The sequence below is a fragment of the Gekko japonicus genome, unplaced genomic scaffold (genome assembly GCF_001447785.1).
Source record: "Gekko japonicus isolate JY-2015 unplaced genomic scaffold, Gekko_japonicus_V1.1 scaffold182, whole genome shotgun sequence".
Classification (NCBI taxonomy): domain Eukaryota; kingdom Metazoa; phylum Chordata; class Lepidosauria; order Squamata; family Gekkonidae; genus Gekko; species Gekko japonicus.
In genome coordinates this window covers 1,385,358-1,399,520 of record NW_015173128.1, presented here as the reverse complement: position 1 = coordinate 1,399,520, position 14,163 = coordinate 1,385,358, and the positions used below count along the sequence as shown (strand labels likewise).

The window sequence follows — 14,163 nt, the reverse complement described above, 5'->3', positions numbered from 1 at the left end:
CCCAAATGTAGCCACCCATGAAATTACTTCTTTGTATTTGTCCCATAATAACCAAGAAGATTTAGCTTCTGGAGAGAGAGAGAGAGAGAGCCCTCCTTAAGCAAAGGACAAATCAATTCAACTCTCAAATCTGAAAATTCAGGGCAATCCAAAAGAATATGATCTGTATAGTCAGTTTGGTTAGTACCACATCCTCAATCTATTAAAGTATAGGATACCATTAAACCTTTCTAATAGTATCGCTGAAGGCAAGATGTTCAAATTCACAAGGTATTCTCTTAAAGACTAACAACATTTGTGGCAGGGTATGAGCTTTCTTGAGTCACTGCTCACTTCTTCAGATACCATCCAACTGACAACCAGGCTCACAGCTATGGAGTTGAAGAAATGAGCAGTGACTCACGAAAGCTCCTACCCTGCCACACATTTTGTTACTCTTTAAGGTGCTACTGGAGTCTTCCACTTTTCTGCTGCTACAGACAGATTCACATGGCTGTGCATCTTAAGGTATCCACCTGTCTGCAGCCAGGGCTTCAATGGCTAAGCAAGATTTCAGTATCCCCACCCCCCTAATGCATGCGTGTTGGAGGTTTTTGCTAAAAGGGCAGTGGATTCAGACCCCCTTGAAAGTGGGGGTGGGAGGGCGGAGTGCACATCCATGCATATGGTAAGGAAAAAGCATACAAGTAAGGAGTCATGGTCTGAGAGTGAGAGGTAAAATTTCTGGAAATCTTGGAGCCACGGGAGAAATTGAGACTTCGGGGAAAGTTGAAAGATGTGCAGTACTTGTGGCCAGGGCTATTTTTGGGCAGGAACGCACAGGAACGGAGTTCCAGCTGGCTCCTGAGTTGGCCACGCCCAGCAGGAACTCATTAGCATAACAGGCCACACCCAACAGCAGAAACTCATTAGGATTGGCTACATTAGGGGTGTGTGGCCTAACATGCAAAGGAGTTCCTGCTACAAAAAAAGCCCTGGGTTTTGACCACAAACAAGGTAAACAGAATAAGAAGCAAAAGGTGGGCGTGGCTGGATGAGCACACTTCTGGTAATGTGGGGGAGTGGCCTAATATGCCAATGAGCTGTGCTGTCAGGGGTGTGGCCTAATATGCTAATGAGTTTCTGCTATTGGGTGTGGCCTGTTATGCTAATGAGTTCGTGCTGGGCTTTTTCTACAAAAAGAGCCCTGCTTGTGGCCAAACCTTAAGCCCTATGTTACTACTTTTAACAACATAAAATGTATCATTTTTTAAATTTACCATAACCATACCCTTTGTAACGTTTAAGACATTGCAAAGCATAAATGCCGTGGTTTTCTGCAGACAAAGCCGCGACTCTGACCAGTCCTAAGGCCTGAAAGAGGCGCAGATGCTTTTTCCTCTGTTACGTGCAAAGGCATTGTCACTTTGGCTGTCTTGAGACGTAGGGAAAAAATAAAAACTGAAAATAGAAAGCGTACATTTCAGAGGAGAGAAACTACAGTAGAAACAGAAAACCTTTATTCGGCCTAACATAGATAAATCAAACAAAGGAAAAAGTTAAAGGGTAGGTACAAGGAACAACATCAACCAATATTCCCAATATCTCAAAATACAAGGCAATCCTAGCATGGTTTACAAGGTTTACAGGATATTACTCTTGACTTCCATACATGGGTCAGAAATTCTGCAAACTACAGTATGTTATTCAGGTAGACCTTCCCAACGAATCCGAATTGGACTGGTAGCCAATTGGAAATTGAGTTAAACTTTTATATGGTATATTATCACCGCGTACATTACAGCATATTAATTGTGAACACAATCATATTTAAATAATAAAGTCTTAAAAATATTGACCATTACAATATGTTCACATTTTGAGTAAGTCAAGGCTTGTCTTAAAGAGCATTCCATTCATCCCAAAAGAGAAAATATAGATTTTTCTCTCTGAAACTTCCAGTTTTTCTGTGGAGCAAAACTGGAAAAGTCCTGTTGTTGTTTTTGTTTTCTCAGACCTTCATGTCTCTAGCTGAGACCTTGTGAAGATGAACATTAGTTGCGTTTGTAAAAAGTTACTGCCTCTGTGCCCCTTTCCTATAAACAATAATTCTTAACACAATTTCATTTTCAATGTGTATGTAAAATTCTCATTAGTGCTAACCGTGACTTTACCGAAGTCAGTCAGAGAAGGGAATGTGTAGGAGAGTTAGCAAATGGGGTCATTTTTCTGGCCACTGCACACTTCGCACCCCGGGCTTTGAGCCCGTACTGGCCAGAGCATTGTAACTTTGGGGGAAATCCTGTGATGGTTAAAGTAGGGGGAGGGGCAAGACTGTACAAACCCCTGCGGCATCTCTGTGCAGGTTAAAAACCGTTGTTGGGATTGGGCAATATCTAGGGGCGGATTAAGGCTCACCGGTGCCCTAAGCACTGACCAATCTCGGTGCCCCCCTCCTTTCCACACTGACCCAGTCCATTTTAGTTGTTGACCTGTCTGGCCAGATAGACAATGCAAGTTGCAGCAATACAAAAATGTATTCATATGATAACACAATATACTGTACAAACTAAGCTTTTCACCCTTTCCCCAACTCTGTGGTGCCCCCTTTGGCCCTGGTGCCCTAAGCACACGTGCTTAGTCTGCTTAATGGTTAATCTGCCCTTGGCAATATCAAACATGTACCTGCCAGAAAGGAAGAAGAGAATCGGGGGGGGGGGGGTCACTGGATAAAGGGGCTGTGTATTTAAAACTGATTTAAATTAAGTGGTTTTTAAAGTGTGGGGGGGGGGACCATAATACTGAGAGTCTAAGGGTGTATTCCCAAGATCCTGTGAGCTCCGTATATGCATATGCAGAGGAGGCTGTCTGCTGTATCTCTGCCTGATCTTAGTGCTCTGGCCTTGACTTTGCTGCCAGTCGGCCTCTACCGGGGTCGGGGAGCTGCAGATAATTTTGCGTGATTAGATTATGCAGTCACACTCCCCAAACCCGAGACACGACCAAATGATCTGTCCTCCAGGTCAGGCCATCCATGTTTCTGCACAAATCACTGAAAGGTAGCCGGCAGTTGGGTCCGTGACTCATTCAGAAGAGCAGCAGAAGAGTGAATGATTACTGATGAACATCGTAAAAAATAATTTTTCTATATGTATGCGAAATGTACCTCCCACTTCAGTTCCGAAAGAAAGGGTACCCCGGCCGCCAGATATTCAGACAAACCCCCGCGGGGGGGGGGGGGAGATCGCGGCTGCAGCCGTGGCGAGGGGGTGTCACACAAAGAGGCTTGTCCACACAATCCATGAGGGGTGTGGCAGGAGGTTAGGACCAGTGCTCCCTCTAAGCTGTGGAGTCCTGTGAGCAAAAAAATCTACTCTGTAAGCTACCGGCGTTAAAGTTGTGAGCGAGCTGTTTGGCCGCTGCATCAAGTCATTTGCTCTGGAGCCGTCCTTCCTGAGCTGAGACAAAAATGTGTGAGCCAGAGGCTAAAACACCTGTGAGCTAGCTCACACTAACTCAGCTCAGAGGGAACACTGGCGAGGACCTGTTTGGCGAGGGGCTGGTATGTCAGTGCTAAGACCCCTGGAAGCAGGCCACTGACCAGGGCAGTGTCTGAAACAAAGGGTAGGTGATGCAGGCCTCTGGCCTCTTGCAGTACAGTCATCAGTCAGGCCATGAGGACTCAGGAACTTCAGAGTTACCCAATTACTCAACTCCAGGTGAATCACATTCATACAGAGTCAGTCTCCCCCCCCCCCTGCCCATTTTCAATGTAGTTTGAATCCTTTCTCCTTCCGTAGCCCCCCAAAGCAAAAGCTGACAAGAAAGACTAATTCAGGCTGCTGTAGGCTGGCTAGCTAACTGAAGTTTGTGTGCCTCTTTCTCTCTCTCTCCCCCCCCCCCCCTTTCTGAACAGCTGCTGCTCAGCCGGGGACGGAAATCTTTAACCTGCCAGCGGTCACTACCTCAGGTAAGTGTTCCTGTGAAACCGCCCCGCCCCCCCAGGCGAGGCTTGTTCTTGTTCCCAGAGCCCTGCTCGGGCAGCGGCCTGCTCTCCCAAGCAGACGTTTTCAAATTCAGAAAGGTGCACAGAATCCAGAGAAACGTTAACGCCATAGTGAGGGGAAAGGAAGCGCTCAAAGGACACATTTTCCTTGGCAAGCGGTGAGGACAAGAAGCTGAACTGATGTCACTGAAGCCTGATATTGTCTCATAGCTAGGCATGTCAACGAGGGCTGTGGGTGTGAAGGAGAAGAGCCGTCCTTTGCCCCTGCAGAACGCCAAACTTAGGCATCTCTGTGTTACAAACCAAAAACTGTTTCAGCAGTGTTGAGAAGGGTGGGAGACAGACTCACCCTCTGGGGCCTGCAGTAAACACATTGGCTTGAATCCTGTCTGTTTCCACTGGCAACAGTAGAATCACAGAGTTGGAAGGGACCTCCAGGGTCATCTAGTCCAACCTCCTGCACAGGAAATGGAGGAAATTCACAAATACCCTCCCCCTGACACCTCCAGTGACTGCTGTTCCATGCCCAGAAGATGGCAAAAACCAAATTGGCCTAGAGAAAATTGCTCCTTGACCCCGAAGTGGCGATCGGCATTTCTCTGGGCGTGTGAGAAAGGGCCACGAGAACTAAGCACTGATGCAACCCTTCCTGCCCTCCCTCCCTCCCATGACCTGCCTAAGTTCACAGAATCAGCATTGCTGTCAGCCATCTAGCCCCTGTTTGAAAACCTCCAAAGAAGGAGAGCCCACCACCTCCCCAAGAAACCTGTTCCACTGAGGAACAGCTCTAATCGTAGCATGAGTTTCAGAAATTCCACCCCACATATCCCTCACCCCCAACACACTCATATGCTCCTGATTGACAGGCACTGTTTGCTGGGTTTTGGGATGGGCCGTGGCTCAATGGGAGAGCACCTGGCATGTCAATCTCTGGAATTGCCCATGGAAGGCGAAGGCCTCGCCTGGAGAGCTGCTGCCAGTCCAAGGAGACGGCCCAGTCCTAGAAGAACCCAGAGTCTGTCTTCCCCTGCTGTATAAGACAGTTTTGTATGTTCCTGACCCGGAATCTTTTGTGAGGAGAAGGGGGCTGTGGCTCGGGGATGAGAGCCCCTGGTTTCCGTGCAGAAGGGGGGCCCCAGATTCAGGCCTGCCCGCTCCAGTGAAAAAGAGCCCCAGGAGGCGGGGCTGGGAGGGACCTTTGTCTGACAGAGGCCTTGGAGAATTGCCGACAGCTGGACCTTTTTGAGCTGGATGCATGCATGTTCTAATTTTGGCACTGACCTTCTGTGTGGTTGGGAGAGGGCCCCGGTCACACTAAGCACCGCCATTCCATCCTGCCTGCTAACCTCACGCGGAAAAACAGGTTGCTTACCAGTAACTGGCGATCTTCGAGGGGTCATCTATGCATTCACACCAATGGGATCTAGTGCACCTGCGCTGGATCGATCGGTGGTGTAGCAAGCTCTTTTCAACGGATTTTCGCGCCCATTCCCTCAGGCAAGCGCAGGAGCCCCACTGCGCATGCCCAGAGGGGTGGGCGCAGGCATCCCACCAGTTCCTACAAACCGCCGCATATCAACTCCTAATCGAAAATGTAGAAGCTGACAGCAGCGGGGAAGGAGGGCGGGTGGTGTGAATGCACAGATGACCACTCGAAGATCACCAGTTACTGGTAAGCAACCTGTTTTATCTTCTTCGTGGTCTCTGTGCTTCACACCAATGGGAGATTAGCGAGCAGTAGCCTACCTGGAGGAGGGTGCTGGCAGGACCATCACTGCTTAGCCAAAGACAGAATTTGACGTCCCATGCCAGTATTGATGTTCTTTTGGACGTTCAGGGCGTAGTGCTTGATGAAACTGGCAGCGCATTCTGGATCCACAGTTTCTCAGAGGCCGAATACGGTTTCAGACGTGAGAGTGACGGGATGGGGGCCAACACCCTCATGCGCTCTGGTGCGCGCAAAACAGAATTTCCACTGGTCTTCTCTACCTGCCTTTGGAGATGCGAAACCTCCCAGGTGGTGGGGAGAACAGAGTAATTTGACATGCAAGTCATGATTTCTACTTGAATGGAAGGAGAACCAGCCTCCAGTACCTGGAAAGCTTGGCCTTATTCCTGCAGTTTTCAGACTCTGCGTTCAGAGGCTGCGTTGCTCCCGGGCTTACTTCCAACACTGCAGCAGAATCTAGGATATGATTCGGGGCACAATTCTTGGTTCACTCAGAGATACGTTGAGGCCCTGGAAGACTGGCCGAGGCCCTGCTTGAGCCATTGGCTGTGCCCTGGAACACATCCCAGAATCCTCTGCAGCAAGCCAAGCCTTCCCGGCAGATGTGCAAGAGTTTCTCAGCCCTCAAGACCAAACAATTATCTGTGACAACAGCCGTGCCAAGGGAGCTCCCTGAAGTTTGGTGGCTTTGAACCGTGGGTATTTCAGGAGCCGAGTCTGTCCCACCTGCGTATATGCTTGTGTTAACTTTCTTTGCTCCCTCATTTATTTTTTAATACACACACAAAAAAACCCCAGTATCCCTTCTCCATGCATGTGACAAGCCTGACCCCCCACGGTGCAGTCGGCCTTGCTCTAACGTTCAGTTGCTCGCATGTCAGACTGACTTTTCAGCCATTTCAGAGTTTGTTCGGCTAAAGCTTGGAGCTTTGCATCAACTGTACTCACCTTTTGGCACTCTCTCCCTCCCTCTCTCCCTCCCCTGCCTCTTTCTTTTCTGTCTTGGTCCCTGTTTCAAACCACCTCCTCCCCGGCCCCGGGGTGTATGTTGTCTCCTGCTCCCCACATGTCTCCTTCCTCCTCCCAGGTCCAGTCAGTGCTCGAGGTCATTCCTTTGCAGATCCCGCCAGCAATCTGGGCCTGGAGGACATTATCCGCAAGGCGCTGATGGGCAACTTCGACGACAAAGGGGAGGACCACAACATCGTCCTGGGTCAGCCCATGGGGTTGGCGTCCAGCGGCTCTAGTTCAGCTCTGTCCACAAACAGCGAATCCCGGAGGGAAGATATTAACCCATCCCCCAATCCGGGTAAGAAGACACTGCATGGCTCTGTGGAGGATTTGGGTCCGTTTTGACTAGGGTGAAGAAGGGCACAGTGGTTACATTTCAATCACAGCATATTCTGGCTTTGCCATTTGACAGATTTTATTTGATTTCTTTATAATCCACCCGCGACACTGAGACTCAATGCGGTGTATGGTGTCAGTCCTTTGAAACAAGCCAAAAAAGTATTAGATGTAATATGTTAAAACAGTGCAGATAATGGTATTACTTAAGTAGAAGACGATGCAGAGGAAGAGGGTAACACCTGTAGGCGAAAATAATACGCTGCATGCCAGGGGTCCCCAACCTTTGTGAGCCTGCAAGGCACACTTGGACCTTTGACATGGAATTGTGGGCACAGCGACAAAATGGCTGCCACAGTAGGCGGAGCCAGCCACAAAATGGCTGCCACATCTTAATTTCAGTCACACAGTGCAGATCCTTGTGCTGTGGTGGCAGCTGCTGCCAAACGAACTGTCAGGTTCCCAGTCAAATCACTCTCCACACATACTTTGGCAGTGAATGCTTTATTTAGAGATAGGAGATGCTGTGGGTACAGGCTCTTTGTTAGGACTGAGTTGCCAAAGTGGGAGAGTCAAGATATAGGTAAAACCCCAAAATTCCATGCATATCATTATCACCATTACTACAGTGACTCTGAAAGATATATAGCCACTATCTAGCCAGACACAGTCTTACTCCAAGGACATTTCTCGTGTGAAAGATGTCTTGGGGCCCCTTAGGAAAATTAACAAGCAAGCCTCCCTAATTCACTACATGCACTCCCCCCCCCCCAGGAATGCAATGGCAGGTGAAGGCAGTGATAAGGATACAGAATGCAAGCAGAATAAATCAGGTGTAGACAATATAACCGTTTCAGCGAGCCAGCCCACCCCAATGCCAGATGCCCAAGTCTTACACCAATGTTTAAAAAAAAATCTGCACAGCCTATCAGAAACCCTACTGGGCAAAAGCCCCACCTGGCCCCACCAACTTCCTAAAAATACTTGGCAGGTATGAAAAAGTGTTGGTGGGCACCTTGGCGCCCCCTGATGTACACCGTAGCCTTTCCGTTGCCTTTATTAGAATGCTCCCCTGAACCATTCCATTAAAATACAGTCCTATTACATTTCTAGAAATGCCCTCCTGAATAATTCACTTTTACATAGTTTGTGGAATGACAGGAGCATGAGAACCTCCCTGTCCTCCTCCGGCAGGCCGTTCCGCACTGTGGGTGTCACGGCAGAGAATGCCACATGTACAGGTGGTTTTTGATTTGCCCATTTGAAGGGTGGCACCCGCAGAAGACCCTGGTCAGATGAGCAAAGCTCTCATAGCAGATCATGGCAGTCCCAGAGACCTATGGGTACAAGGCCACGAAGGTTATAGCCAGCATCTCGACTTGAACCCGATAACTGATAGGTTGCCAGTGGAGTGACTGCAGAATGTGTGTAATAATCATGCTCCAGATAATTCCTGGTAATAACCAAGCTGCAGCGTTCTCTACTAACTGGAGTCTCTGAGTTGAATTCAAGGGCAAGACCCATGTAGAGTGCATTACAGTAGTCTAGTCTCAGTATTTCTGTGGCATGGATCCAGAAGGCCAGTTCAGCCAAGTCCAGGTAGGGGGCCATCTTCTGGGCTAAACTAAGCTGGAAGAAAGTGTTAATGTAGCTGCATTAACTTGCTTCTCTCGCAGTCATGCTAGGTCCAGTATAGCCCCAAGGCTCTTGACCGAGTCCTCAAGGGTCAGTCGAACCCCACTAAAAGTGGGGAAGTACAGTGTCCCTCAAGGACTCAGCTTTCCTAACTAGCATTACTTTGGTCTCGTTTGGATTCCGTTTCAGTTTCAGTTTAACCACCGCAGTCCAACAGTGGCTTGAGACTTCGGCCTCGTTGCCAGAAGACTTGGATAGAGCGATACATACCTGAGAGCATACTGATGGCATCCATATCCAAAGCGACTGCTGATTTCTCCTGAGGGCTTTTTTATAAAGATTGAATCAGTGCGGGGAAGAGGACTGCATACTGTGGAACCCCACACCAATGACAGCTGGTTTCCAATGGCAGCACTTTAATTTGAACCAGTCCCAACAGCAGAAATAACAACCACTGTGAAACACAGCACTATTACCATAAAGGCAAAAGTAAAAAGAGATTATATATACTCAGAGTGTTATTATAGTGCATTGATTATTTCCAGTATTCCATATAAGACATCCAATACAAAAATATAGTTATTCCCATCCAGTATCAAAGCGCCATACAGGAAAACCCTCACAAGGGAAAAGTCCAAGGGAAATTTATAAGTAGAATTAATCAAAATCTGCACAGTGTTCAAAGCGCAAACAAAACGGGCTTCCAGTCAGTGCTCCCTCTAAGCTGTGGACTCCTGTGAGCAAAAGTTCTACTTTCTGAGCTACTGGCATTAAAGTTGTGAGTGAGCAATTTGACTATGGCATAAAAGTCTGCTCTGGAGCCCTCCTTCCTGAGCGAAGACAAAAATATGTGAGCCGGAGGCTAAAAAACTGTGCTAGCTCACACTAACTCAGCTTAGCGGGAACACGGCTTCCGGTTAACTCTCAAGTTGCAGCAATCTGGTCCCTTCTTCAGTAAAGGAAACTGGCAGAGCATCTACAAGAAATCACAGGCTATCTAGTGGCACCATTAATTACTAGAATTGCAATACTTAGATATCATTTGTTAGCAAAAAAACCCCCTCACCCAACAGTCAAGGTGAAGTATTTTCTACAATGTATAATTCTCTATGTCAGCATGCGCTCACAATCGGTCTCGTCGGTGATTGTAATAGTGTTGTGTTTCAAAGAGGTTGCTTTTGCTGTTGTGTTATCTACACTGTGATTCCTCTGGTAGTACTGAACCAGTCCAAAGCACATGCCCTGATACAACTTCTGCCTCCAAACGTCTCAACACAATGGCAGGATGCACTGTATCAAAGGCTGCAGATAAACCGGGGGTGGGAGCAAAAAAGAGGCATGGCTCCTTGTCCGTATACAGACTGTTGTCAACTAAAGCCAGCAAGGCCGTCTCTGTTCTGCAGCCCAGACTGAAGCCAGCCCGAAAGGGGTCCCAAACAGATGAGTTATCCAAGGAGACCTAGTGTTGGTCTGCTATTGCCCTCTCAGTCTCTTGGCCTAGAAGGAGAACATTAGAGATTGGGCAGTAATGGCCACGTCATTTTTCTGTAGGCATGGCTTTTTAAAGTAGTGAATGGATAAGCTGCCTCTTGGTAAGGCTGAGGAAAAGCGCCCTGAGTCAGTGATTGATTTATGATAGAATTCAATGATTCATTCATTCAGACTTGCCACGCTCCCCCACATACTTTATCCTGGCTGCCTGGCATTTTTTAATAAGTCTTGTGTAGCACATTTGGTTCTTGTTGTGTGTGTGTGTGTGTTTGTGTGTTTTAAAAAATCTAGCAGATGCTCTGAATAAATGGGCAGAACTGCTCCAGGGATTGGAAGAGGTTTTTAGTTTTGGTCAATCGACACCTTCCACGGAAATCCTCTGGAAGGCTGCAGAACAGGGTCTTTTTCTTAAGGCTGACTCTGAGGGCCCGGGAAAAGAACATTTCCATCTAAGATGCAAATGCTGTCTCATCTTCACCTTCTGCAGGGGCTGTTGGTACAGTGTTGTGAGTTGGGCTATGGTATTGCACAAGTGGTGGTGGTGGTGGGGATACCTCGTCATTCCAAACACTCTTGGATTTGACTTGCACAAACTGCATTTCTTCCTGTGGTTCTAGAGCTGGTGGAGTGTGGAGAGGGCGCCTGGAAGTCCATAGTTCAAATTCCACCTCTGCCATGAACTTTCTGGGTAACTTTAGGCAAGCCCGCCCCCAGACAGTCTCCCCACTCTGTCCCCATTAGCAGTGGGTGATGAAATTCCAGAGCTGCCTTTTGCTGAGCCTGAAATCTTTGGTCTGTCTCACTGGGCGCTCCATCTGGGGTCTCTCTCCAGCACAGAAAAATCACACCCAGCACCTTGAGCAGATGCCGAGCATTTGAAACTGGGACTTGCCATGTGCAACGCCCTCCGCCTCACAGAGGTGGCTTTAAAAAGCTCCGAGATAGCCATTGGAGCGTTCCCAAGTGCTCAAGCTCTGCAGGATTGAGCAATTAATAAATTGAAAGATTATTATTAAAGATTATTATTATTATTCCTTCTTTGAAGAGCGCACACCTCGACCCCTATGACAGCTGCTCTCCAGCCTCATTAAAAATAAGTCTCCTCCATTTCCACCGCAGAGTTTGCATCCGTTCTCCATCTCCTTAGCCTTTCTGACTCTGAATTCCGTGTAGCCCCCTGGGAGGGCTGTGGCTCTGCTTGGCATGCAGAAGGTCCCTGGTTGCAACCCCCAGCACCTCCAGTTTAAAAGGACCAGGCAGCAGGGGATATGAAAAGCCTCTGTCTGAGCCACTGCCGGTAGGAATAGTCCGGACCGGTGGCCAGATTCAATACAGGGCAACTTCACGTGTGTTCATAAGCATGCTTCCCCCTGCCATCTCTTGAGATGGGTGTCTTCTAATGTTATGTGTCGCTGCGAGACCCTCTGAGTGAGCAGCGACTAAAAAAAAATCTAATGAAATAAATAAATATGCAGATTTCCCTATCGTCCCCAAAGAAGGCCTGGCGGTGGTCAGGAGCGTCTGAGCCGGCCGCTGAAAGAAGCTTAAGCCACCAACACTTTGTCTGCTCGGGAAGTCTAGTAAGCGTAGATGCGTCCAAAGGGATTTGATCCCTCCACTGAAATGAGCCATGCGACATGTGCATGCAGGATCCTGAGCATGCCCTTGACGGTGCATGGGGCTCTGCAGCAGAGGCATCTGCAGGCCGAACAGCCCGACTCTGACTCGGTTACCCTTTCCAGGAGGAGGAGTCAGCAAGCAGAAGCTGATGGGCAAATCCGGGAGCCGGAAGTCTAAGTCGCCCATTCCCGGGCAGGGCTATTTGGGAGCAGAGAGGCCTTCGTCTGTCTCGTCGGTGCACTCAGAGGGAGACTATCACAGGCAGACACCCGTGTGGTCGTGGGAAGACAGGCCCTCCTCGACAGGTGAGCAGCGCCAGCAGGTGGGAGAGCAAGATGGAATTGGAGGCCCAAGTTGCAGAGGGCCCCCCCCCCCCATGTCAGGCGTCACACAGCTAGCAAATGCTGCTCCAGCAAAGATGCCTGTGGTCAGTCATCACGGGTGAGCCACCAGGGTCCCAAAGGACGGTTCAGCGCTCAGCGCCAACACAAGATCCCCTCCTGTCTCTTCTAAGTGTCATGGGGCACAATCCACGGGAAAGTGCATTTGCTCATTTGTGCTCTCCGCCCCTGCCCCCGAGCTGGGACACATGGTTTTCTCCTCCTTCCCCTCCTTCCTCCTCACAACACCCCTATGAGGTAGTTAGGCTGAGTGTGAGTCGTTGGCCCGATGTCACCCCGAGGGCAGCATGGCTGAGTGAGATTTGAACCTGGCTTCCTCCAGTCCGGCACTCTAACCACTCCAGCACGCTGGGTTTTTGGGAAACCTGTTGGTAATCGAGGGCTGAGTTGGGTAAGGCCAATCATCTGGGACTGTAGGCTGCATTATTTCCCCATTTTAAACATAACTGCTCTTTTCTAGGGTTTCCTGAGAAACCTTTTCCCTCCCTCCCTCCCTCCCTCCCTCCCTTTTTCATTGCAGACATATGAAGGAAAATGGATGGTCTTTCCTTCTTTCCTTCCTCCCTCCCTTCCTACCTTCCTTCCTTCCTTCCTCCCTCCCTCCCTCCCTCCCTCCCTCCTCCTCTCCCCCATTGTTTCTGCTTTGGGGGTGGGAGGCCCAAGTTGTGAGAAGGGGAGAGGGTTTCTTGTTTAAATGAATCTTCTAAAACCTTTATTGTTTTTAAGAAATTTGAGGCAGGGGAAGGGAACCTCTTGGTGGCAGAGCCATCCTACAAAACTAAAAACTGGTGACAGCAGAGTGAATATGGTTTCCCTGTGTGTGTTTCAAGCCCCTCCCCCCCCCCCAGGTTCCCAGCAGGTCTCAAAGGGGAGGGAGTGATCATCTGTGGAGTTGGCCCCACTGCCAGCTGAGTGTCCCTCGCCGTCTGGGGGATTCTAAGCTGAGTGTCCCTCGCCATCAGGGGGATTCTAAGATGGGTGTCCCTCCCCAACTGGGGGATTCTAAGATGGGTGTCCCTCGTGGACTGGGGGACTCTAACCAGAGATGCAACCTTTCTCTTACCTTGTAGGATCTACCCAGTTCCCGTACAACCCTCTGACCATGCGCATGCTGAGCAGCACGCCTCCGACCTCGATGGCCTGCGCCCCGCAGTCCGTCAGCCAGGCCGCCTCTCACCAACCCAACCGAATATGGGAACGAGAGCCAGCGCCCCTCTTGTCAGCACAATACGAGACTCTTTCAGACAGCGATGACTGACCGGGGGAGGGGAAGGGGACCTTTGGAAGAAGCTGGAGTCCTTTGCGGGGTCGAAAGGCTGATGATTGGGGTTTTTTTAAAAAAAACAACCACAACACCACGATACGTGCCCAAAGACGTTGAAAGAGAGCGGAGGGGGGGATGTGCCAGATGAAGCCGCCACAGGGAATCTGCTCTGGAGCCCAGCCCCCTTCGGAAGATTCCTTGCTGCGCGTGGAACAGCCAGCACCCTGAAACTTAAATATGTAAAGAGTTTTTTTAAAAAGGACTTGAACGACATCTTATTTGTAAAGAGAACCATAACATAATGTCTTTAAAAAGAAAATCATTCTTATGTAAATAGAGTAATTTTCTGCAGTGGTTATTTCCCCCCCTCCCTCCCCGGCTTAGAGTATCTGGTGTACTTATGTTCAAATCATTGCATAAACCATTTTTTTTGGGGGGGGGTGTCATTTTATATATATTTTTTAAAAGTATTTTCTCAAGCATAGGTTGTTCATAATCTTTTCAAGGCGCAAGCCACCTAGAACATCAGGCCCTTCATGCCGTCACTGCAATGAAGGAAGGATCGCGCATTCATGCTCAGGTGTTCCAGGTGGGCATCTCTGTCCACGCCCCCCCGCGCCCCCCCAAGGCACCACGCATCCTCAGCTGGTCTCCCAAGTACTGCTCTTCACGAGTCAGTGCTGGTTATTCC

General features: G+C 49.0%; 1 protein-coding gene across 9 annotated transcripts in view; it reads left to right on the top strand.

Moving 5' to 3' along the window:
* NCOR1 (nuclear receptor corepressor 1) overlaps positions 1–14,157 on the top strand; it is a 160,187-nt gene extending 146,030 nt beyond the window's left edge. For 8 of the 9 annotated variants that reach the window (XM_015422051.1, XM_015422057.1, XM_015422055.1 and 5 more), the window contains 4 exons: positions 3,896–3,949; positions 6,802–7,023; positions 11,930–12,112; positions 13,279–14,157. In XM_015422051.1, the coding sequence (XP_015277537.1) occupies positions 3,896–3,949; positions 6,802–7,023; positions 11,930–12,112; positions 13,279–13,466 (647 nt within the window). In that variant the 3' untranslated portion in view covers positions 13,467–14,157. The remainder of the gene's footprint in view (positions 1–3,895; positions 3,950–6,801; positions 7,024–11,929; positions 12,113–13,278) is intronic. The other variant, XM_015422058.1, reaches the window with a different exon arrangement.
* Positions 14,158–14,163: the final 6 nt, after the last annotated feature.